This window comes from Sturnira hondurensis, unplaced genomic scaffold, assembly GCF_014824575.4.
Source record: "Sturnira hondurensis isolate 20B ecotype Veracruz unplaced genomic scaffold, ASM1482457v3 Scaffold0014615, whole genome shotgun sequence".
NCBI lineage: Eukaryota > Metazoa > Chordata > Mammalia > Chiroptera > Phyllostomidae > Sturnira > Sturnira hondurensis.
Genome location: NW_028087246.1, coordinates 117,818 through 143,941, shown reverse-complemented (window position 1 = coordinate 143,941; position 26,124 = coordinate 117,818). Strand labels below are relative to the sequence as shown.

Genomic DNA, 26,124 nt, shown 5'->3' with positions numbered 1-26,124 from the left:
TGGCTGCCACAGCTTGAGACACAGCAACCACATTCCAGGCAAGAAGGAAGGGGAAGTTGAAGCCACGTGATCCCGCAAGTTAGTGAAGCAACTCCCCTACCTCCCAGCCCCAGCAGGGCATCTGTACAGGCTCTTTGACCAAGACTGAATCGTGTAGCCAGGATGGGGGCAGTGAGATTGCAGTGATGGCTGGTCACATTTGGTACAACCAGCCCACTCAGAATTGAGACCCTGGTAGCCAAGAGGGGAGAGAGGCAGTCGGCCTTTCCACAGTGAGAGAAGTGTCCCCCCAGTTTGGGGGAGGTGGCTGTGGACTCTGAACAAAGGGCAGATCTAGGAGCAGCTCTTTTGGGGATGACACGTTGGGCTACTTCTAAGCTTTTTTTTTAATAAAGATTTTATTTATTTATCTTTAGAGGGGAAGGGAAGGAGAGGGGGAGAGAAATATCAATGTATGATTGCCTTTCATACATCCCCTGCTAGGAACTGGCCTGCAACCCAGGCATGTGTCCCAACTGGGAATTGAACCGCTCTGTTCTTTGGTTCGCAGGCCCGTGCTCAATCCACTGAGCTACACCAGCTAGGGCTACTTTTAAGCTTTTTGCTTGTCCTTCCGCATATAGTGGGAACAGGAATGAGCCATCTCCCTTCCTCTCAGTGACAGAGGGGCTTTGGGATATGGTAACTTTAATCTTGGTGGCACTGCATTGAAGGAGGTGAACCAGGGTAGTAGGAGAATGGAAACTGCATTCATGTGATTGATAAGACAGAAAGGCGGTCCTTTTCCCATGGGTTATTGTTTGGGTCTTTAGGAAAAACCTCACATAGATGAGTCAGATCGGCAGCACCTGCTGTAGGGCCTGGCTCTGCTGCTCGGTAGTTACCCAGGTGCTGTGGTCTGCACTCTCCTGCTGGTCGTTGGTGCCATGAAGACACTAATATGTGCAACATTCACTTGTGGCCCTAGGTGTGCAACCTTCCTCAGCTTTTGATAGGCTGTGATGAGACCAGGGGTAGGGAGGTTGTCAATAAGTTGCAGTAGTCTGAATCAGGACGAACTAGTGGGGTGGTGTTTTGAATAGATGAAGGAAGTTACCTTTGCTTAATTGAATTAAATCAGATTTACCAGTGGACTTTTATGCTGGTTTCTTTTGCCAGCAAATATTTTTGGTCTGGCTCTCTAGGACTTCTGTTACTGGCCATGTGGCCTTGTACCAGTTAGTTAATTCTTCTGCCACTCCAAGCCTGTCCCCATTTCCTAATCTGAAAACTGAGAATATTACTAAAAATCTCCAAAGTTGGTATGAGGATTTAAAGGTAAAAATGGCTGATATGAATGTAGTAGGTATAATGGGTACTCAGTGTTTAAAATAACCTGTAGTTCTTTGAATGTGTTGTAGATGCTTTGTGAACACACTATTTTTTATTGTTCTCTCTTTATGAATTATGGTATTCATAAACCATAAACCTTAAACCATAGCAGAAGGTTTGAGATAAGAGTAAGGAGGCCTGACATTTCTTTTGTGGTCTGTTATTAGCTGTTTAACCTTGAACATATTATTCAGTCCCTTGGTAACCCATTTTCTTATTTGTGAATTAGAATAATAGTGTCTATCTCGTAGACCACAAGTGTTTGTTTTATTAAGATGGTAAATAGTTCTGAAAATGCTCAAGAAAAGTGCAATGCAAATTTAAGGTAATAGGTAAATGACACAAAGTCCTGTGTCATGTTTTTCTAGCTTCTTTCCACTGAAACATTTTAGTAGTCCTTTTGTATATTAACTTTTTTATGCTAATATCCCTGCTTGTTAAAAATTTGTTAAAAGGATTTTATTTATTCATTTTTAGAGAGAGAGGAGAAAGGAGGGAGAAAGACAGGGAGAGAAACAGCTATTAATTGCCTCTCTCATGTCCTCGATTGGGGACCTAGCCCACAACCCAGGCATGTGCCCTGACTGGGAATCGAATTAGCGACCTTATGGTTAGAAAGCCGGCACTCAGTCCACTGAGCCACACCAGCCAGGGCTGTTTTTTAAATCCTGTTTGAGAAACTTTTCCCAGTCCCAAAGTCTTAAAGAAATTCTTCTGTATCGTTTGCTGAAACTTAACTTTTGCTCTTCGCATTGGATCTGTCATGTGCCTGGAAGCAGCTTTTGTCTGTGGTGTGTGAGGGAAGGGACCCTCGCATCTTCTTCTCGCATGGTCCTGTTTCAGCCCTGTTCATGGACTCAGCTAGCTCTCCGCTTCCCTAGCCTGCGACACTACTGCTGTTAGACTTCTTGGTTTCAGATCTGTTTCTGGGCTATCTTTGATCCCCAAATGTTACTCGTAGTGACCTGCTCTAAGGAGCAGCCCAGGGCTCACGCAGATGTGTGGCTGCGGCGGCCTTGGCAGTGCAGAGTGGGGAGCCCTCCCAGGGTCCCCGCATTGGGGTTGGTGTCTGCACCTCAGTACAGGGGATACTCTGCAGCTGACAAAAACATGTTTACCAATATGGAAGGGTGCTGACAGCACAGCGTGGCAGAAGAAATAGGAAGTTAAAAGTACAGTATGTACAGCCTGGCCCCATGTTTATGAAAAGTTAAGGTGCAAGTGAAGAAAACAACCCCTTCAGTGCCCTTCGACCTGGCTTTGCCCTGGGCCAGGCTGAGAGTCTGCACTGGCTCCACCCAGTCCCAGTCACAACCTCGAAGCTGTGTTTGACACCCTCTGGGTCTTCCCAGTGCTTTTTCATCTGCTCCCTGCTTTTCTGCTCACTCTCATCCTCTTCTTTGGACTCCCGCCTCCTCTGTACATTGATGTTGGTGTCCTTGGGCTCCTGGTTGGGTCCCTAGCCCTCCTCCCATTCTCTCCTTTCTTTGTAAGGGACTACCTTGAAGCATCTCCCCAGTTAAACTTTCTCTTATTCCCCTCAAGTGTGTGTCTGCAGCTTGCTCTACACTCAGCTCGCCAGGTGTCCTCAAGGCCCTCAGAGCCAGGACGTCCAGAATGAAGATGACTCCTCCCCCTTGAGGCCCCATGGAGTCATCCTTGGTTTCTGGCCTGCCTCCTTGCCTCTGTCAGTGTAGTCTTCCCTGACATGAAGTCCTGTGTCATGTCCCCTTCCTCTCAGGTGCTCATCGTTATTGGCTGCCCTTTGGTAAGAGCTTCTGGAGTGTTCTTCCTGCCTCCAGGTTTCACCCCCTCCCTCTTTGCTCCACACTGCAGCCAAAATCATCTTTCTGAAGTGTACATTGGAGACACCACCCCTTGACCTGTGACTCACAGGCATGGCTATCAGTGATCTGGGCTGGTCCTCCACCTTCGTGGCCCTTTTGGGCTCTCTGCAGGCTCTGGTGGTTTCATGCCCTCCACCTGGTCTGCTCAGACCCCTGCTCACCTTCTGAGACCTGCTCTATGATGTCTTCCCTCTCGGGAAGGTAGGAGGATTGCTCCCTCCTTGGTGCCCATGTCTTCCGCCCTCCCCTGGTCTGAGCTGTCCCCGTAGTCCTCAGAGCCAGTGCTGGGGCTATGGTGGAACTAAAGGGGGACTCCTATTGCCTTTCCAGAGAGGGGCATCTGCACCCCGTGACTGGGCCCCCACAGTCCCTTGGAGACAGGGCCTTGTGGGCAGGTGGATTTGACCAGGGCTCACAGGACCTGTTTTCGCCTTTCTCTGCCCCCTTGTTGACACCTCTTTTCAGGGCATTTCCAGAGCTGCCTTCCTCAGTTCTTTGTTCCTGAGATTCCTCTGCAGCAGATGACTCAGTGGTCTCTCTTGTGTCTGGGCCCACATCTTTCTGGGCAGTGGGTGGCTGTGGCACCGAGGGCCACACTTAGGCTCAGGCTGAGCACTCTGGTGCCTTTCACCCCTGGAGTCCAGCTGGGGGATTTGCTTCCTTTCTGGAGGTCTGCCAGTGCTCACATTCTCACTTGCTAACTGTTATACTCAGTGCCTGTGTGTGTTGCAAATCTGCTCTTTCTTGTCCCTGGTGGTAATAAAGGTGCCCTCTTTGACAGAGTTTGCCCTCTTGTTTGTGCAAAGAATGTGATAGGTCGATTCTGAGAGCCTGGCCGCCCAGCGTGCCCTGAGTGAGCTGCGCTTGAGATCTGGGTGTCTGACTCTGGCTCTCTGCTCTGCGGGTTGTAAGAAGGAGGCTTGCCAGCCTAGCAGTGTTTCCTGTGGGTGCTGGTTACAGGCTGCCTGATGCAAAACATAGCACATTATTCAGATGTGTTTTTTTCTTGACCACTTTTAGTTCATGGCTTTTGACTGAGTGTTTAAAAATATTCTGCAACATATCTATAGTATTCATGAGCAGTGAATCAGAAGAAATGCAGTTTCTGAGAAAGCTTCAAAGAAATGCTGCCTTTATCTCTTCTCCAGCCTTTTCCGCTGAAACCCACCAGTCTGTTTCTGGGCGTGCGTGTTCTATAAATAGAACAGCAGCTCCCCTTGGGTAGCCCACGATCAGCTGTCATCCGCTTTACGAAAGATGTGTGTGTGTGTGTGTGTGTGTGTGTGTGGTGGATTGTGTTTTAATTTTGCTTTTTTTATGTGTGACATGTGGAGCAGGAGACGCAAGGGAAAATGCTCTAGCATTTATCCTTTAAAGATAAGTTCTAACTTTTCTGGGTCTGTGCTTGTTGGTTTTATTGCCTTTTTTTCAATTTGCATTTGGGGAAGAGATGGAAGCAATTCCTTCCCCTGCAGAGGTAAGGAAGACACATGGGTGAGGAGAAGTACCTAGGTGGGTGAGGAGAGGTGCCTGCACCTGAGAGTGGGTTCTGTGGGCCAAGAAGAAAGGCTCTCCTGCAGTGGGGTGCAGGCGCCTGGGGCCCTGTGCCGCTGTGTGCAGACGGGCCAGCCTGCGTCTTTGAAGAGCACACTGAAATGAGCAGCACCATGTATACCTGGGTCTGCAGAGAAGGCTGGGAGACAGCCCGGGAGTTTCTCCAGAGTACAGACTTGTTTCTCTCTGGAGCTCCTGGGATCGCCCTGGGTCTGGTTCAGTGCGTGTCCCCACACTTTGGAAAAGCCAGGCCTTTGTTCAGTAAGGATGTAGGTTTCAGGCTCTCTGACTGTAGTTCGGTGTGTCTTTTTTCTTGACCACTGGGTGATGTTGTGTTCCTCTCTTCTCCTGGAGCCATTACTTGGGAGAGCAGGTGGGCAACCTCCTCACATGTGAAGGTACAGGTAGGTGTACATCACTGAGTGAGTAGGTGGGGCCCTCAGTAGTTTTTTCCTGGGTCAGTTCTCTTGGGGGTCGGATAGCACTGCTGTTTGTACTGCTAGGCTGGCCCCACAGCCCAGCCTCCATCACCCCTGGCCTGTGGTGGGAGCCAGCATGTGCCGAGGGGGCTCACAGAGGGGCATTGGAGCGAGGGGTTGGAGAGAAGCGTGCTGTCTGCATTCCTAGGACACCCTGGACTGCCATGCTGCTGAGGTGGGGGCTCTGTTGCAGGGCCAGCTGTGGGTGGTGTGTGGGGGGCAGGGGCTTTCTTTGGCATCCTTCTGCGGGGGCAGATCACACCACTGCTCCCTCCCTGGTAAGGAAGGACCAGATGGCTGGTGTTCTGCCCTTGCCTTCTGGTGCATTTGGGTGATGGGAGGGATCTGTGTCTGGTTTTGTCTTATGTCATCTCAAGTGGCCACTGATACCCAAGGGCTTCGTATAGATACTTTGAAAAAAAGTCACTTAAAGTACAAAGCTATATGGGATTGGATAACTAAACAGAAGCATCTCTGAACCAATACTCTCGTCCTTTAACAGAATTTTTATACATCCTGCCTCCATTTTGTGATGAGACACTGTATATAACGGACATTTCTGTTAGGTGGGGTAAAATATACCCTGCAGGTGCTGAGAGCAGGCTCTTGTTTCATGCATCTTGTCTGTTAGTTTTGACTGTGTTAGTGGCTCCAAGTAGCTCCACCTGTCAATGACCAAGCCGTGTTCCTGGAGCATGTAACTTTGAGGTGGTCCGCGGGGCTCCCTTGGCCTATTCGGTGGCCAGCACATGGGATGCAGTGTGAGGGTAAACAGCTCCAGGAAAGGCCATGCCCCAGTCTTCCATTGAGATGAGGTGAGTGGACAGTTGTCCACCCCTTGATTCTCTTACCACAATTTCTGTTTGTGGTGTACTGATCAGATTTACAAGACGAGATGAGTTTTGGTGACTGTGGCCACCCCCTTCTCTCTCACAATGTGGACAGATGCGCGTCCCCAGCCTGTGAATGGGGTAAGGGCTGAGTGGGGTGCAGGCCTGGAGCTGTGCTGAACCCCATAGCAACCTATGTTGACAGTTTTGGCATTAGGATCCTGAGAAATGGCAGGAGGCCTGAGAACATGGAGACGGGGCCAAGAATAGCTGAAAAATACCAAATGCTGAAGTTGGAGAATGTACTGGCCCCGGGCCGCTTGCTGTGGTCCTTCTAGCCTGTCCCTTTCTGCTGCTCCCCTGGGTATTCAGGGCACACCTTGGCCTCTGAAACCCCCACAGCTCAGGCATGCCATCGCCCCGCAGAGAATTGTGTTAGCCCTCCCCTGGCAGTGTGCTCGGCCTGTCCATAGGTCAAGGTCTGGGGAGAGTGTGAGAAATATTTCTGTTAGGCTGTCACCAGTGAGAGACGTGAATGCACCAGATCGTCAGTGTGCAGTTTCGGTGGACGAACACAGGGTCTATGGAAACACGTGCTTATGAGTTCGTTTCTGTCCTTTCAGACCGTCATCAAAGAGGGGATGCTGACCAAACAGAACAATTCATTCCAGAGGTCCAAAAGGAGATACTTCAAGCTTCGAGGGCGAACACTGTACTATGCAAAGACCGCGAAGGTGAGGTGCAGTGCTGGAAACTTCATGGGAGGAGAGACATTTGGGGTCCCGCTGGGGAGATTTGGGTGCTGGGTCCTCATCTGGGGGAAACCTTTGATTCTTAAAGCTGTTTTTTCTAGAGAGTTTCCTAATACTCCAGGGTTCTAGGTTTTATCTGTCTCAAGGCATGTTTTAGTGCTTATAAACGTTTATTTTTATTCATTTTTTAAATGTAGTATGTCACCAGTGGAAAAGAAGAGAATGTCCCAGAAAGAGCCGTATTATATAGCTGGATATCTTTCTTGTAGAAAGATCAGGGGTTAGAGGCTTATACATCTCTTATTATGGAGTACAGTGTCTTCTTTTTTTTTTTTTAAAGATTTTATTTATTTATCTTTAGAGAAGAAGGAAAGAGGGAGAGAAACATCAATGTACGGTTGCCTTTCACGCGTCCCCTGCTGGGAACTAACTGGCCTGCAGGGAACCTGCTTGCAACCCAGGCATGTGCCCTGACTGGGAATCGAACCTCGATCTTCTGGTTCGCAGGCCTGTGCTCAATCCACGGAGCTACCCCAGCCAGGGCCCTGGAGTACAGTGTCTTTTTAAAAACCATTTTATCAAGGTTTAATTGGCGTACAAAAAGCTATAGATATTTAATATATATAACCAGATGAGTTTGTAGATAAATATATACCTGTGAAAAGGTATATTTTTGAAAACTGGGCTTATTGGTGTGTGAACAGCAGTTGTTCATCGCTGGGCTTTCTGGCTGGGATCCTCCTTCCGGGTGCCATCTTGCCTGGAGATGGAAGCTGGGATCACCAGGCACACGTTCATGAGAGAGGAGGGAGGAGCCTGTGGGAGGCACCAAGTTACTGCCACGTTTAAACGAACATGGTCTTCCACATCTCAAACACCTTTGTGCTTGCAAAGCACAAAATACTGGTATTCTGAACACCAGTATTTTTGTATCCGTATTGCTGTCAATACTTTTATTTTGGTATTAAGAAAAATCTGGAATCTGAATCATTTGCATTTTGAGATGTATCCCTAGAGAGTCAGTGGGTTAAAATTTGAAACTGAACAGAGCAACTTGTTTAGAAAGAGCTGTGACCATATTCCTCACTTAAAAAAAACACAAACCCTTATAGTTATTTTAGTTCTGTGGGGGTTGGGGAGGTTACTCAAAAGGCTGAGTCTCTTTTCTGGGTTATTAGTATTTCCTCCAGCGGTTCCCTACGGAGTCCTCTCAGAGGGTCCAGTAAGGTTAACGGGAGGAGGGGAATGTGAGGGGGGACTTGAGGGGAGAGGAGGGCAAATGGTGGGTGTTCCCAAGCCTAATTTCCCACCCCTCCTCAGGAGCCTCTCCCTCTCCAGGACTAGATTCCTTTACTTTGCTCCCTCATTTTCTTTCACAGCCAGATTTCTTCTCTGTGGATTGGTCTCTCTTCCCCTAAAATCACTTATTTTAGTGGGGACCTTTCTTCCAAATGTGCTTCCTGGAGAAGCTGAAGCCAGGACAGAGAGGGTCTTCAGTCCTGACCCCTGTTCTCCCAGGTAGACCTCATCTGAGGGCATATTTCACATTTGAAAGTGAGACACTGGTATTGCAGAGAATAAATATAGAATCACAGTATTATTATTATTATTATTATTATTATTATTATTATTATTTTCTCTACCAGTGCAATCACTCATGACCTCCCTGGATTAAAAAAAGTCACAGAGCCCTACCTCTGGCTGGATGGGGGGTGCAGCCAGTGTTTGTTTTGTCCCCAAGCCTCCACTTTCAGGGCCTGGGCCTCTGTGGGTGCTTGCCTGGGGTTGAGGACAGTGGTGAGCAGCATTGGGCCAGGGCCTGGGAACGTGTCCGCCTAGGGGGTTCTGGAGCCTCACACTGGCTGTGGCCCCTGTGTTTCTCCCCAGTCAATCATATTTGATGAGGTGGACCTGACAGATGCCAGCGTGGCCGAATCCAGCACCAAAAACGTCAACAACAGTTTTACGGTAAGACTCTGGGCGCACACTTTTTGTGGTTCTTCACCATATCTGGTTTTCCTTTTTAATTTGAACAAGCGTGTGAGCAGTTTGGACTTTTTTGTCCTTTTTGCTCTGATGGAAATGATTCCTAGTAGATTTTGAATTTAATGCTGAAAATAATACTGTAGTTGGAGAATAACTGAGAATTTGGCACATGTAAGCACAAAAAGAACGGGAGGGTCCAAATGAAATGTATTAACATGTTGTTTACATTTCTGTACAGTCTTTCACAGAGGTTTGTTTTTTATGATTTTAGTACAAAATTTGGAAAATACAGAAACATATGTTGAAGTAATTAAAAATAGCCATAATTAGGCCACCTCAAAACATATAATTGATATTTTGATGTATTTCTTTTCCTTTTCCTTTTAAACTGGCCACACCCCCATTTATAAAAACTTTGTTGTACTTTCTGCAGAAGTTCTAAGTGCATACAATCATGTGACCTCACTACCAGGAGGTAGCAACTTTGCACTTCAGAGTGTTTCTATATTTCTAAATAATTGTCTCTTTACCCACATCTACCATGAGATCATAGTGATCCTTTTGTGTTTACATTTTTTTCCTCTTGACAATTTATGGTGATCATTTTCCCATGTTGATTGATCTGAATGTCTTTCATATTTTTTAATGGCTATATAGCATTTCTTGTATGACTTTACAATTTTGGCTTCAGGGGCTGACTTTAGAACCTACCTGTGTAAGGTATGACTCCAATATTAGGAATGGAGTATTTAAAAATTGCTTTCTTTATATTATTCAGCTATCTCATCTAGGAATAAAATATAATCCCTGTTTTTAAAAAAATTCTTTTATAACAGTCAAGGTGAGTAATTTCCTTCATGTTTAGGATCTGACATTTTTGGGTTAGTATTAGTTCCAGATACTTTTCACTTTTTGTTTTATTTACTTACTGATGGTTGATTATTGGTGTTGCTGATACTAATAGAATTTCCCTTCCCTCGTTTAAATTTTTACTTTGTGTTGATGTAACTAACTGCTCTTGGTTTTGCTTTGTGGCTTATCAAACTAGCTTTTCTTGATGGTTTCTCTTATTTTACTCTTTGTTTACGTGGAATATTTTCAACCTTTTTTCCATGAATTTTATTGTTTTTGTAGTGGCTGGGAGAGACGTGCAAATGATTATTCTTTGATTTGTGCCTTGTAGTGTTTTTAATAAGAATGGGTGTTGAATTTCACGGAAGTGTTTTGAGCATTAACTTAGATGACCAATTTGGTTTTAGGTATTTGTATTTTGTATTCAGAATTTTCCGGTCCACGTGTGTGGTTTTCTTTAGTGTGGAAAAGGAGCCTTGGTTGTGTTTTGATTTCAGGTGAAATAGCCCCATAAAATTTATTTAGTAACTTGTTATGATTTTGTATGTCCTGGAACATTTGATGTAGCTTTAGAATTATTTGTTTTGGAAAGTTTGAGAGAACTTACTTTAAATTATCTGTCACAAAGACTTTTTGGGGAGATAAGTCTATGGATAAGCCTAAAAGATTTATTTTTGTTTTTTTATTTGAGCTTTTTTACTTTCTGAGTCTGTTTTTGTAATTTATTTTCCCGCTTGGTTCATACCTTCAAATTTAGTAGCATGTGTTATTGTACTTCAAACATTGAGACCCACCTTTGTTTGCATTTCTAATTTTATTTGTGTAGCTTTGTTTTTCTTGTCAAACTTCTTAAGCACCCCCTTTAAGAGAGAGAGAGAGAGAGCGAATGAGCCAGTTCTTGGATTATTGATCTATTCCATTTATTTGTTACTAATTCAGTTTTTGCTTTATATTTGTTGTCATTTTTCTGTTTTTCACAACTTTTATTTTTAAAGATTTTATTTATTTATTTTTAGAGAGAGGGGAAGGGAATGAGAAAGAGAGGGAGAGAAACATCAATGTGTGGTTACCTCTCACGTGGCCCTTACTAGGGACCTGGCCTGCAGCCCAGGCATGCAGCCTGCAGCCCAGCCCAGGCATTTCCCGACTGGGAATCAAACTGGCGACCCTTTGGTTTGCAGGTTGGTGCTCAGTCCACTGAGCCACACCAGCCAGGGCCCACCAAATACATTTTATAAAATACAATTTTGAACTTTCTTTAAGAATGAGCTTTTTCTCATCTCATAATATCCTTCAAAATCTTACTTATTTATATTACATAGTATTCCATCACATAAATGTATAATAATCTTTGATTATTTCCTATCATAAATAATATTGTAATGTATACTTGCACACATGCTTTTGTACATTTCTGAGTATTTCTATAGTATAAATTCTTAGAATGGGATTTTATTTGAGGTAGAAAATAGAAACTTTTAAAAGTCTTTTGAAAAATAATTGAGGTAGTGATACATGTTACACCTTGGATGAGCCTTGAAACTATTATGCTGAGTGAAAGAAGCCAGGCGCAAATGGCCCCATATTTTATGATCACATTTATATGAAATGTTCTCTGTAGGCAAATCTGTAAAGGCAGGAAGTAGATTAGTGGTTTTGAGGGGCTGGGAAGGAAGAAGGCGTGCCTGCTAAACTGTGCAGGTTTTTTTTGTTTTTGGGGGGGTTTTGAGGGTGACAAAATGTTCTAAAATTAGATATGGGTGATGGTTGTACAACTTTGTGAATGTGCTGAAAACCACCGAATTGTATACTTTAAAGGGGTGAATTGTATAGGAATTCTGCCTCAATAAAAATACGGAAAAATAAGCCCTGGCTGGTGTAGCTCAGTGGATTGATTGCAGGCCTGCGAACCAAAGAATCGCAGTTCAATTCCCAGTCAGGGCACATGCCTGGGTTGCGGGCCAGTTTCCTGTGGGGGACGCATGAGAGGCAACCATACACTGATGTTTCTCTCCCTCTCTCCTTTCCTTCCCCTCTAAAGATAAATTTTAAAAAACACGGAAAAATAGTGTGGGCCTTTGGGACTACACGAGTTACTGCGGAGCCTTGTCAGCCTGACCTGAGTGAACCCTGACTTGTGTCTCGACTCTGGGAAAATGTGTTCCGAGGGCCCAGCGCTTGGCTTCCAGGCGGAGGGCCTGTTCTGTACGGGAGGGCCCTCTGCACCTGCAGGCCTGGCGCTCGTCCTGCATGACGCCCAGCCCCTGGGGCGGAGGCCGCGATTCTTCCCTGCTGGTTTTCCCTCTTGCCAGTGCTCTAAAACCACAGTTTCTTCTGAGGGCGTGATGAAAGGACAAGGGAGAGACTGGTACCGAGGCTCCCCGGAAACATTCAAGATAAGGAGGCTCCTTGCCTGCATAATCTGTGACTGCGTCATCGGGAATCGGAGATGGGTGGCGAGTGTTTGGTGCCCAGACCGCCAGTCGTGCTTCTGCAGAGTCAGGAAGCATCGGGCCCTGGGGCTGTCGGTGATACAAATATTTTCTTTGCTTAAAATTCACACTTACTGATCTGTCCCATTTCTCTCCCCCTGAGGCATTTACCATCTGACCTCAGGACCTGGCACCACACAGCCAACCGTAGGAGGCTCAGGGTAGGTGGCTCTGTCTTCAGTCAGGTCTGCCGGGCCCTCCTGGGAGGCGGCGCCCTGCTCAGGGAGTGAGTGCGGAATGAATGAACGAATTTGCCCAGAAGCTTCTGCACTCCCTGGAATATCTCATTTGATTTTCCACTATTCCTTTAGTGATTTCTGAACTCTTCAACTTCTACTAACATTGCATACCTGATACAAACAGCCAGTCAGTGAAAGCTGCTGTTAACTATGGATCAGCCAACAGATGGGAACCTTTTATAGCTGTAGAAGCATGAGCACATTTGCTCCACATTAGAAGAGACTCCATTTTTATTCCTTTCCAAAATGGCCAGAGAACTGGGCCATGAGGAAGTAAGTAAGGAGCCTTGGGACAAGAAACTTCTAAGGGAGATAGATAGATGGGCAGAGCTCCTTGGGGGAGAGGAGCGGTTTGGAGACAAGTTTGAGGGAAGAAGCGGCATAGCGGATCTCCTGTGACTGGACAGGGTCCACCTACCTCCCTGCTGTTTAAGAACAGAGTGAGCTGTGCCAAAGCTAAAGACACAGATGGCCTTTAGATCCCTGATGGGCAGGGCAGTGGCAGCCGGTGCCTTTGGGAGGTGGGAGTAGAGCCGACAATGGGCCCCCCCCTTCCAGGGCCAAAACCACAGCGGAGTGCCCAGGAAAGGGCGACTTGCCAGCGTCATGTCTCTGCCCCCACAGTTACCTGGAGTTGTATGCTTCCGATGATCAAACATGTTGACACTAATCTGTGAAAACTGAAAGACTTTCGGTGTGTTACTGCCAGATTGCCCTTAGAAATGTCAGCAAGGCTTCATGAAAGTGCTTTTTTCCTGTCCTTTAACAAACCACGTGTTCACACTTCAGAATGGCTTTGCCACTTCGATAGTCTAAGAGTGGTAATTTGTTTCCTCGGGGACCAAAGTGAGGTCAGGACATTCCTCAGAGCCCACTGCATTTGTGTTTCTCTCTTTATGAATTGACTTTTTCATGTGTTTTCAGGTACCAGCGCTGTACTCGTAGGGCTCAGAGTTACCTCTCTCACTCTGCCTTGTGGGCTGTAATGGTTCTAGTGTTTTTTCTTTGTCTTTTTTTAGATGAGATTTCCCACACTAATAAGTGGGCTGAAGTTACTAGGTAAAATGTTTTTCATTATCTCACACTTTTTACAATTATTTTCAGCTTTAGGATTACAATATTTACAGTTTGTGCTGAATGTATATTTTTACTACCATAACTTTTCAAAGGAGTTTGTTTTCCTGAAACTATATATTTTAAATAAATTTTAAAATTGAAATATGACCTCCATACCAAAAAGTACGTAAGTAGGAGTGCAGACAGGCTTGTGTAACCGGCACGCCCGGAACCTCTCTGGCGCATCACCGCTGTCCTGACTTCTGCTGCTGTGGATGAGTGTCAGCTGTTTTAGGGACTTCATGTCCTTAGACTCCTAATGTATATTCTTTTGTGTCTGTTTCTGGTGTATTTCCCGATTTAATGTCACTTGGGGGATCTTTCTAGTTGTATGGTTACTGATTTCTAGCTTAATTCTACTGTGATCAGAGAACATACGTCTGTGATTCTAATCTTTTGAGATTATCAAGACTTTATGACCTGTTGGTTTTTATAAATATTCCGTGTGCATTCAAGCAGAACTTGGATTAGGTAGTTCTTTATGCAGTTGATCAGGACACAGCGAGGTCATTTTTCTCAAATCTTTTATAATCTACTGATTTATTTTCTGCTTGTCCTATTAGTTATTGAGTGAGATTTATTTAAACTGTGAATCTACTACTGTGATTGTAAACTTAACCTATTTTTTTTTTGTTTTCAGTTTGTTAATTTTGCTTTATATATTTGGAGGATTTTATTCAGTCTATACAGATTTAGAATTATTTTATATTCTTACTACATTCACCCTTTTATTATGCAGTAACCTTCATTATCAATCTTCATGTTTAATTTACTTTAGAGTTTACTTTGATGTTATTACAGCTACAGTAGCTTTATTTTGGCTAGTAATTATATTGTAAGTAATGATATATTAGTAAGTAAATAGAAAGTAAAATTTTCTATTTCAACACTTTTGTTGTTTTTATTTAATGTCTGAGTCTTTTAAACATGGTTTTAATATTATCTGTTGTATGTTTAATTGGATTATGTGTTCAGCTGGATTATATTTAAATCCATACTTAGTTTATTTTTTCTGTTTTTAAAAAAATATTTTATTGATTATGTTATTATAGTTGTCCCATATTTTTCCCCCTTATTCCCCTCTACCCTTGCACCCCGCCTCCTACCAGCACTCCCCTACCTTAGATCATGCCCATGGGTTGTACATAGAAGTCCTTTGGCTTCTCCATTTCCCATTCTTTTCTTAACCTCCCCCTGTCTATTTTGTACCTACTGTTTGTGCTTCTTATTCCCTGTACCTTTTCTCCATTCTTCCCCCTCCCCACTGATCACCCTCCGTGTGATCTCCATTTCTGTGATTCTGTTCCTGTTCTAGTAGTTTGCTTAGTTTGTTTTTGTAGTTGTTTTTGTTTTTAGGTTCAGTTGTTGATAGTTATGAGTTTATTGTCATTTTACTGTTCACATTTTTAAAAACTGTTCACATTTTAATTATTTTTTTAAAATTATTTATTTATTTATTTAGAGAGAAGGGAATGGAAAGAGAAAGAGAGGGAGAGAAACATCAATGTGTGGTTGCCTCTCACACATCCCCTACTGGGGACCTGGCCTGCAACCCAGGCATGTGCCCTGACTGGGAATCGAACTGGTGACCCTTTGGTTCGCAGGCTGGTGCTCAATCAACTGAGCTACACCAGCCAGGGCTACTCTTCACATTTTTCATCATCTTGTTTTTCTTAGATAAGTCCCTTTAACATTTAATATAATGAGGGCTGGGTGATGATGAACTCCTTTACCTTGACCTTATTTGAGAAGCACTTTATCTGCTCTTCCATTCTAAATGATAACTTTGCTGGATAGAGTAATCTTGTATGTAGGTCCTTGCCTTTCATGACTTGGAATACTTCTTCCCAGCCCCTTCTTGCCTGTAAGGTCTCTTTTGAGAAATCAGCTGACAGTCTGATGGGCACTCCTTTGTAGGTAACTCTCTGCTTTTCTCTTGCTGCTTTTAACATTCTTTCCTTTAATCTTGGCTAATGTAATTATGATGTGCCTTGGTGTGTGCTTCCTTGGGTCCACCTTCTTTGGGACTCTGAGCTTCCTGGACTTCCTGGAAGTCTATTTCTGTTGCTAGATTGGGGAAAATTCTCCTTCATAATTTTTTTCAAGTAAGTTTTCCATTTCTTCCTCTTCTCCTCCTTCTGGCACCCTTATGATTAGATGTTGGAACGTTTAAAGTTGTCCTGAAGGTTCCTAAGCCTCTTCTCATTTTTTTGAATTCTTTTTCCTTCATTCTGTTCCTGTTGAATGTTTATTTCCTCCTTCTGGTCCAAGTCATTGATTTGAGACTCAGTTTCCTTCCCTTCATTGTTGGTTCCCTGTACATTTTCCTTTATTTCACTTTCCATAGCCTTCACTTTCCTCCATTTTGTGACCATACTCAACCATTTCTATGAGCATCATGATTACCTGTGTTTTGAACTGTGCACATGTTAGGTTGGCTATCTCTTCATTGCTTAATTGTATTTTTTCTGTAGCTTTGATCTGTTCTTTTAGTTGGGCCATATATATATTTTTTTTGTCTCAGTACACCTGTTACACAGTAAGGGGCTGAGCCTTAGATTTTCACCAGGGCGCGGCAACCCACATCACTGTGTTGTGACTCTGTCTGTGGGGGAGGGGTCTGAGAGAGAACAGTGCCACTTGCTCTGCTCTCTGATGTTTTCAGTCACTTCCCCCATTTCCCACAATCAAAGTGGGCCCTTCTGGTGCTGATTCTCAGGTGGGTGGGCTTGTGTACATTCCAGGACCATGTTGGTCCCTCCAATGAATTCTCCTGTGAGGCAGGGAATCTTCTGCCACCACCTCAACCTCCACAGGTGTTTTCTGACACATCAGTCAGAGCTTTTGAAGCTTTATATTTCCCGAGCTGGAACCCTGGGTGTGTAGTCTGTCCAGCTCCCCAGTTGTTCCTTCTGGTTTATCTGCACGCAAATGTAGGACCGCCCTTCCACCAGCCGCTGCCTTGCCCTGAGTCCCCTCTGCTCCGGCTGCCTGTCTCTGCCCCTCCTACTGGTCTGGACGAATGTTTCTTCTTTAACTCCTTGGTTGTTGGACTTTCATACAGTTTGGTTTTCTGTCAGTTCTGGTTGTTTTATGTTGTCCTTCTTTTGGTTGTGTGAGGAGGCAAAGCGTTTCTGCCTATGCCTCCATCTTGGCTAGAAATTTAAATCTGTGCTTAGTTTAGATACTCTTTTACCTGAGGATAAATTTAACATATTATTACTTGTTTTTCTCTATGTCACTTTATTTTTTCACACCCTTCTTTTTCTTAAATGGACTATAATTATTTCAGTTTACCTTCTTTTTTAGCTTGTTTCATATACATTATTTGGGTGTTTTAAAAACTACAAAATACATCCTTGACTTAAATTCTAGTATAGATTAGTATTTTTAGTACTTCCCAGACAATACAAGGATCTTAGAGCATTTAACCTCTCTGTACACTTCATTGCTATTGAAATTATAATCAATTTGTGTTACCAAAACAAAAAACCCAAAACAAAACACTTGCTTTCCTGAAGGTTGGTTAAATATTTAAATTTTATATATGTTTGAAATCTCATAGGATATTATTATACAGTCAGTGATTTCAACTCGTAGTAGGTATTTGTACTTTCTGTGCTCTACTTCTCTTTGTATTTCTGTGATCCATTTGGAGTGATGTTCCTATATCTGAAAAACTTCTTTCAGTATCTCTTTAGTGTGGGTTTCTACTTTTGTTTGAAAATATCTTTTTTTAAAAAGTTTTTTTTTGTTTTTTATTATATGTATTTATTTATTTTTAGAGGGGAAGGGAAGGAGAGAAATATCAATGAATGGTTGTCTCTCGTGAGTCCACTGCTGGGGACTGGCCTGCAACCCAGGCATGTGCCCTGACTGGGAATCGAACCGCGATCGTGTGGTTCGCAGGCCCGTGCTCAATCCACTGAGCTACCCCAGCCAGGGCTGAAAATATCTTTATTTCACCTTTTTGAAGGGTATTTTTGCATGTACAATTCTACCTTGGCAATTATTGTCTTTCGGCCGTAAAACTGTCACTCCATTGTATTGTAGTGTCCCTTATTTCTATTAAAAGTAACTCATCATTCTTAGTGTTGCTCCTTGCCTGGTAATATACCTCCCCCCAGACTACATTTAAGATTTCTTTTTGTTGTTGTTTTTCTTTGGCATTGAGCTGTTTTACTATATTTTTTCCAGGCATGGTTCTTTGTGTTTATCTTGCTTAGTGTTCTAGCACTTCTTAAACCTATGCATTTATGTATATCTCTTCTGTTGCCAGTTTTGGAAAGTCTTGGTTATTACTTCTTCAAGTATTGCTTCTACCCCTTAATTTTTTTCCCCTCCTATTCTGGGACTTGTATGTTAGATCTTGTCACTGTCTTCCATAGGTTTCCTGTACTCTCTAAAGAATATTTTCTCTTCTCTTTACTCTGGATATTTTATTACTACTATTTTTATTTGGATGTTCTTCAGGTCTTTCTTATCTGTTGTTAAGTCCATCGTGGTGTTTTATGTGTCCATTATTTTATCTTTCAGCTCTACAATTTTTATTTGAGTTTTATAAAAAGGTTTCTAGTTCCCTGCTAAAGTTCTCATATTAAGCACATTTATTTTATAGTCTATGTCTGAAAACTCAAATATTTGGTTCCTCTGTGGGTCTTTTTCTGTTGTCTGGTTTTCGTTTTGGTTCTTGTTCCTTTAGTCTTTTCCTCTGACATGCCTGTTAATTCTGGTTGGCAGACATGGTCAGAAATGTTGTCAGGATAACTTTATGCTCAGGGTGATGGTGCCTTTCCTCAGAAAGGATTTGCTTTTGCGTCTGGCCTACGGTAGACAAGGTAGCAGCGGATCTTGTTAAGTCCAGTCTGTGATAGAGCTGATTTGAATGTAGGTTTGTTTTTCTCTGATTGGATGGCCTATTTTCACTTCCTTTTCTTCCTGGGTGGGGGTGGGGTGGGGAGGTGGGTGGGGGAGGGAGGTTACTACTCAGGACTTTTAGCTGTATGTTTCTTGGGCTCTGAAATCCAGTAGTTACCCCCACCCCCCACTAGTCCTATAGTGTTGTCAAAAGCTCTGTTGAGACTCTTTGGCTTCCACTTAGGAGCCAGCAGTTGTCACCTGTTTAATTTTTCTAAAATTTTGCCACTCTATGATATTTATAAGTATCTGATATTGAGATCACTCATATATAATGTAGGATAAGTTAGCTACTATTTACTTGAAAGATAGTATGTTTACCATAGGGAATAAAGTTTGGTCTTCATTACAGTTTACAAAATTTGTTGCTCAGGTTTTTCTTTTTTTTTTAACTTTATTTACTTTTTAGAGAGAGGGGAAAGGAGGGAGAAAGAGAGGGAATCATCAATGTGTGGTTGTCTCTCGTGTGCCCTCTACTGGGGCCCTGGCCTGCAACCCAGGCATGTGCCCTGACTGGGAATTGAACTGGCTACCCTTTGGTTCACAGGTCGACACCCAGTTCACTGAACCACGCCAGCCAGAGTTCAGGTTTTCCTCATGGTCTTATTTTTTATGTACTTGATCTTCCACAGACTGATAATGAGGAGTTAATCTCTTTTAGAACAATTATATTTGTCATTTTATTCTTGTAGTTCTAACAGTTTTTACTTTCCTCATTTTTGAAGCTTTTAAAGCACGTAAATGTTAATACCCTGATTATCGAGTAATTATTTATTAATTACATTGAGTTTTTTTGCTACTAATTGTACTCTGTCTGATACTACTGGTAATATCACCATACTTTCCTTCCTTGGTTAAGATTTTAATTGATATTTGTACTTCCCTCTTCCACCCTCACTTTTGTCTGTAATTTTTCCTCGTTTTTTCAGATTTCATCCTTCTAAGCAGTGTATTAGTAGAATTTGTTTTATTTCAGTCTGGAATACTTTGCTTGTGATAGTGAACCTCAGACACTTTCTGCCACTCAGGATTTTTGCACCCCCAACTCGGGGGTGCAAAATGGGGGTTCATGGTGGGCTGCATTGTTCTTTCTTTATTTTATGCTGCCTGGGTGCCTCTCTTCTGTCTTTCATTTCTGTGAGCAGTATCTGCACTGTTTACATGTATATTTGTTAACGATTTGAATGGAAATTTTCCTTTCTTACAGTTACAGTTTTACTATCCGTTTACAGTTCACAACTTTTTTTATACTCTATCTCTTACAGCTGGCCCAAATGCGAGGTCCTGTTTCTGGTCAGGCTTTGCAGCAGACAGAGTGTTTGCCCACACAGAACATGCCACTCTGTGCTTTCTTCCACCAGGTGCTTAGTTGTTCATGTCAAACTAATGAAAATGGGAAAAGACTGGGGAACAAGGAAGATAAATAATGTAAAATGTTCTGCTTTCCACAAAGGGATCAAACATGGTAGTTTCCCTCAGAGAGCTCCAGCTGCGTCCTGCTTTCCAGGTTGCTGTAGCAGGGGAGGCATCTGAAGCCAGCCGTGATGTTGCTGGCGTTCCTGAGGAAACCTGCACCTCTCTGCGTGAAACCTTGTGGGCCTCTCTCTCCCTCAGGTCCAGTCCTGGTTTCTGCTTACTGGTTTGTCTGGTGCGTTGTGAACCTGTTGTCTCCAGGCGCTGGTTTGGGTTTTCCAAATTTAAAAGAGATGTTTTTTCTTCTCTTCTCTCTGTAATTCTGATTCGTGTGCTTTGTCCTGTTCTTTGGGAACTTTACTTGTTATCCACTCATTGATTCGGCATGCACCTATTGCAGGCCTGCCTGGGGCCAAGCACATGCTCATTACTAAAGTTTTAGTGGAGGGAGGTTGTTTCTCTTTGAGCTTGGACGCTAGTGGGGGCTCAATAAAGCACACAGAGAAGATGTATAATTACGGGCTGAAATGGGCAACGGGGAAGGAAGGCTTCAGGGGCCATATATTAAGGAGGACCTTCCCCTCCCTACCACTGCTGGTCTTGGGGAGGGGTGGAGAGACTGTCCCAGAGGAAGTGGTGTTTTAACAGACGTGAGGAGGGGTCAGTGGAAAATCCACTTACGGACATGTGTTTAAGCATACTTCTGTGTGTGTGTCTGTTGGCAGGCACTTTTGAATGGGGCAGATGTAGGGACCAGCGTGTACAAAGGCCTTGTGGGGCGGGGGGCTTGAGAAGAAGTGAAGCAAGGGCCATGTGGCCGGCTGAGGCTGGAGGGAGAGGAAAGCCACAGGTGGCCATGAAGGGGCCTTAGGGCTTAGCCCTTTAACCTGTAATGCCCTGGCGTAGTTCCATTTGGTGAGAGTCCCAGACTTGCAGTGATGGCGCATTTTACTCTGGCTGCAGCGTGGAGGGTGCACTGGAGGAGGACAGGCAGAGTGTACAGGATTTGGTAGGAGAGGGTGGCTTCTGGCTCTGGACGAGGTGTGGCAGAGGCTGGGCAGGGACGGATGGTGCCATCGACTCAGCCTGGGGTGAGGTGGGTGAAGGTGCCGAGGCTTCTGCCTTAGAGCAGCTGGCTGGTTAAGGGAGTTACAGAGGGTGGTAGGGACCAGAGGCGGTGGGGTCATGGGCGTAGGGTTCTGTCATGTTCTCCTGTGCTATTTTCATTTGTTGGTTTTCTCTAATTCTATTTGCTAAAATGTTAGTTTTGTTTTTTATTGCATTGACTTGTGATTTTTTTATCCCCATTTCATGTTCTTTTTATTTTGTTTTTATCTTGGCTTATTCTCATTTGATGGAGAAATTATTTTTAAAATGTTTCTGTTTAATGTAGTCATTTTCTTGCCTCAGAGAAAAATTTCCCTTTGAGCACCTCCATTTTCTTTTGGGTTTTTAAATGTTTTCATGACTTTGGATATTCCCACCTCCCCTATCTATTCATCTTTGAGCTTTCTTAGTGGTTTTATTTGTTGTCTTCAAGTCCTGCCCTGGCTTCTTTTGTAACATTCCCATGGCAGCCTAGAGCTATGGAGTCAGTCAGGAATGGTAGGGCCGTTAGAGTTCAGTGCTTTTAGTTACTTATTTCTCCAAGTCAGTGTTTTCGTCATTTTTAACTTACATCCTATTTTAATAAAGACTTGATGAAATGTCATCACCTCCTTTAATGTTATTTAAAGTTTCAAAATGCAGCAAAAATAAAAGCAGTGACGCACGGCATAGCTCTGTTCTCACACTGCCCCCACTCCCCTCCCCGCCGCCATCCCTCCCTGAGAGTCAAGAGTCCATTTGGCTTTATTTATTTTGTTATTATGCTGTAATAAATGTGTGCTGCATGGCAGCAAGGACTTTTGTTTTGTTCACTGCCTTCCCCAAGTGCCAGCACAGAGTAGGTGCTCATGACTACTTCGTAAAGAGTGACGTGGTCACCAGCCACTGTTCCAGGATGATTTGGCCCTTGTTCCTGTCACTGATGGCAGCCAGCAGAACGCGTTCAGTGGACTGGACCTTCTTTGATGCAGCATCCAGTGGCATGGGGTGGCGGGCGGTGCAGACACAGGGACAGCAGGCCCTGAAGGAGGCGGCTCGGGTGAAGTGTTGGAGGGGGCCAGGGAAGGCCTTCCGGGGCCAGGAAGGATCGGGGCCAGCGATGCCAAGTGTCCAGGTGCAGGTGGTTCCTGCCAGGGGAGCAGGTGTGAGGGTGATGAGACAGGCAGAAGTCAGGATGAAGTGCTTTCCAGGCTCTGGGGGGTTAAGACTTTTTTTTGCCAAATGTACTGGGAAGCCATTAAGATTTTTAAAGCTAGGAGTGATGTCAGTGGTTTTTTTGTTCTGAGTCTGGATACTAGATCTGCAGGGAACAGGTGGCTAGAATGCATGTGAGGAGGTCAGGTGGGCCCTTTGCCGTGGCGAGGCACGGGGTTTGAAAACCCTCGGTGGAGACAGCGAGGGCTAGGGCTGGGCGCACAGAGGGGTGCTGCAGGCAGTCAGTTAAACTGTTCTAGTTACCGCCGCCCTTTGTTTTAGATGACTTGGGAATTTAGTAGCAGTATTGAAGAACCCTGGGGACTTGAACCATCCATGGTAGATGCTCCCTGGAGAGCAGCCCACAGGGTGGCCTGTTCACAGGGCACAGGGCGAGGTTCAGGTGGCTCCGCATTCCCCCTTTCCCACAACCCTGTCGCTGGTCCTTCTCAGTTTTCAAAACTGCACCCCTTCACCTCAGAGATTCGCCTTGTGGAAGCTGGTATCTGGGGCTCCGTCCCTTTGGAGGAGGCAGGATCAGTGGAATTCAAGTTAGTGAAGATTTTCTAAACCTGGAGGACAAGGAGCTTGTCACCTGAGGCGGGCATAGGCGCTCCTGATGGATGGCAGGAAACAGATCAAGGGCTGAAGGTGGGCAGTTGTGGCTTGCGCCCTGGCCTGTGTGCCTTGAAGGCAAGGAGCCTGGAGCACTCAGAGATTAGGAGACACTCACACCCACATTTCCTGGCAGAGGATGGTGGCTCTTGGAAGTTTCACTCCCCGGAACCCTTCACTGCAGTCAGGGTGCCCCTGGCCACCTGCCATCACACGACTGCCCACTCGTTGCTCTGTGTCCTCGGTCCCTTGCCTGAGCCCTCTGCCTTGAACCCCTGGGGTTGTGGTGCTGGTGCTGGGCGGCATGTTGGCCCTGGGACGAGCAGTGGCTGTGGTTTGGCAGAGACGCATATTCGTCAGGGACTGGACACCCTCCCTCTGGGGGCTCTAGGCCCCCTACACAGTCAGGGCTGGCTGAGCAGCCAGAGGGCAGGGAGCCAGAAAGCCAGCACTGCAGGGAAAGGTGCTTGAGGAAAGGTGGTGTGTTTTTGGACTCCTGCTGTGACGTGTTCAATTACCTTTTATTTCATTTATGGGGAAAATTGGGTTCTATGCAGTATTTCCAAATTCTGGGTTTCTCAGAGGAGTCAGGGACTCCCTGCCTTTGAATGTCCAGGATACGGATGTTCTGTCACATGTCAGAGCCTGGACAGCTGGGCCAGGTCATAGTCCTTTGTCTCTGAAAGGACCCACACAGGGCCTTGCACAGCCCTGGTGCTCAAAGGGCTCTCACTAGCCAAGTGACCTTGGACAGACACTTAATGACCCCGAGCCTCAGTTGAGGCTCACCTGAGAAATGGGGATAATAATTTAAGTACCCATTTGTGGGGGTTTTGTGAGGATTTAAGTGAGCTAGTACAACACAGGCATGATGTGTTTGCTGTTAACATGATTATAGGCACTCTGTTTATCTCTTCAGTGAGTCAGTTGAAAGCAGTGACCCGTATTTATTTATTATGTCATTTGCTATTAATTAGAACTTTAAGTTTGATTTACTTATATTACTTAAATGAAATGTTGCATACCTTTTCTCTTTGTTGAGTAGTAACTTCTAATTAAACACATCATCAGGACTATCCCAGGTTTCACGGGCCACATGCGGTCTGACCGCTTCACTCTTCCTCTGGGTCATAGTGGCAACTGCAGTTGAGTTGGACCTTGAAGAGGAGACAAGTTTTACTGGAATATCCCTGAAATAGAAAACCATTGAAAAGAGTCATTCTGCCCATTTTTAGAAGCACTGTGAATCATTGGATAGCTCCTCATTTTGTACCTAATGCTGTCCAGGGAATCTGCCCAGCTGGGCCCTCCCAGTGTTCTGCCCAGCACGGACCTACACCAGCCAAGCCTGCTCTTTGTAGGGAATGGAAGCCCAGTGTAAAGGTCGCCCCTGAATCTGGAGCCCTCTCGCCAGTTCTCTCCATAAACCAGTTCATTCTTCAAAGGCAGGGTGAAAATGCGCTTCTGTAGGGTCTTCCTGTTCACGCCGTGGCCTTCTGCCCCTTTGGGATGGTGGCTTCCCCACTTGGCTGTGTCCAACCACCATCCATCCCCAGATATTCTGGTGCTGTTTTACTAATGGATGATTTTTTAAAGTTTTCTGTGATTTTGAGGTGCAGCTGCATTTGGGAAACTCACGTGACAGTAAATGAGCACAGGCTCCTTAGTAATTTGTGCACTTGATCACACACACCTTGCATCTCGCCTTTCATACTCATCTGCACTGCAAGATACACCAGGCTGCAAGAGTCAGTGGGAGTTTGGAAGTTGGGTCTTTGCTCCTTTCTACTCAGAGAGGATGTTGAACTGTTTCTTTCTTGCAGAGCCTTGCAGGACAAACATTCATCACTGTGGCAGTCCTGTGGGCCGATGGGTAGGTTAGCCTCGTCCACTTCCTGGGGCCTTGTGTACTACTGTGAGCAGAACTGAGGAGCAGCTGTGGGAGGGGCTGGCTCCGTTCCTCTGTGAGTGTGCACGCGTGTGTTTCCAGCAAGTTTGACAGCCTGAAAACTACTTCACCCCTGGGGAATACAGGAATAACATGACAGCAAGTAGGGCTTTACCTTGGCACCCTACTCATTGAAATCAAACAGAAACCTACTGGAAACAATTCATGGTGTAGAAAGACTTGTTTTTCCTTCTTTCAGCAATCCTGTGTTGTGGCAAACCCTCTTCGGGGTGCCTGAGGGCGAGGGCTGACAGAGGTGACTTCCCACAGCCTGCTGGACATGAAAAGAAATAATTATAGTCCCTGTGACAAGTATAATAGAAGAAGGTGCTGCATGCTGTGAGAGTGCTGAGAAAGGGCCTGGGGAGTGGGATCTTCTGAGAAGGGGGTATGTGAGCTGGACCAGGGGAGAGAACAGCGTGGGAAGAGCCAGCAGGAGCACTGCGTTCAGGGACGTGACAGAGCAGCAGTGCGTCCCAGGTACCAGAGCTAGCTTCGGGCTGTGTATTTATTTCCTGAAGTGTTTAAATTGCAATCATGATTTTAGAGGAGATTTGAAATAGGAAAAAAGAGATCCCACAGTAGCTCAGCAGCTACCTGAAGGAACCTTCCTTCAGGTTCCCGTAAGACTCTTTTTTTGTAGGCCAACGTTAAATGTTATATATGTAACACACACATCAGTGTATGTGTACCTTATATTTTGGCTTTATTGTTTCATCGTAAATGTTTCCGCATCATGAGTCTGTACTGATCAGACTCATGGTCATTACAGCTGCAGATAGTTCATTGTGTAGATAGATGTGTCGTACATAATCAGTTAAACTTTACTCCTCTCGTATTTAGGGACTTAGGATGGTTTCCGTTTTTCCTGTTGGAACTATTGCTAGAGCAAGCACCTGAGCTCACAGGAGGGACACCTGGGAGGATGTGTGTGGTCTGCCTGCAGAGCTGCCCCCGTGCTGCACCCCCTTGCCCAGGAGAGGGTGGCCTGTGCTCCATCTCTTGCGTCCCTTTTCACCTGGTGCCTGCCCTTGAGGTTGAGAAGATAAAACTTCCTTCTGCTCTATTGGTTTGGGTTTAGTTTTGATTTACAGCTTCATTTTTGAGCATGAGTACTTCTGTATTCCTGCCTCTGCTTACATTCTTTTAGATGGATCTTCAGTGTATCCTGAATCCCCAGAATCTCTGGTGAGCATGTCACCTATAATAAAGGAATGAAGGAAACGGGGCTGGGTTTGATGATGAGGAAGGGGACAGACAAATCACGAGGCCCTGGAATAAGTGACTAAGCTGGTGGAGGAAGAAACATGAGCAGAAAGCTTGGCAGAACATCTGCTATCTAGATGGCCTGACCTGGAAAAGGGCAGTGGAGGCGGCAGAATGCCCTCGGGTGAGGGCTGAGGGCCTGGTCG

General features: G+C 44.8%; 1 protein-coding gene across 2 annotated transcripts in view; it reads left to right on the top strand.

Moving 5' to 3' along the window:
- The window catches only part of DGKD (diacylglycerol kinase delta), a 108,414-nt gene that overhangs the window by 24,414 nt on the left and 57,876 nt on the right, over nt 1-26,124 (top strand). Inside the window, exons 1-3 of one of the 2 annotated variants that reach the window (XM_037063478.1) lie at nt 4,582-4,695; nt 6,705-6,815; nt 8,721-8,801. In XM_037063478.1, coding sequence (XP_036919373.1) covers nt 4,669-4,695; nt 6,705-6,815; nt 8,721-8,801 — 219 coding nt within the window. In that variant the 5' untranslated portion in view covers nt 4,582-4,668. Of the gene's footprint in view, nt 1-4,581; nt 4,696-6,704; nt 6,816-8,720; nt 8,802-26,124 lie in introns of those variants that run through there. The other variant, XM_037063477.1, reaches the window with a different exon arrangement.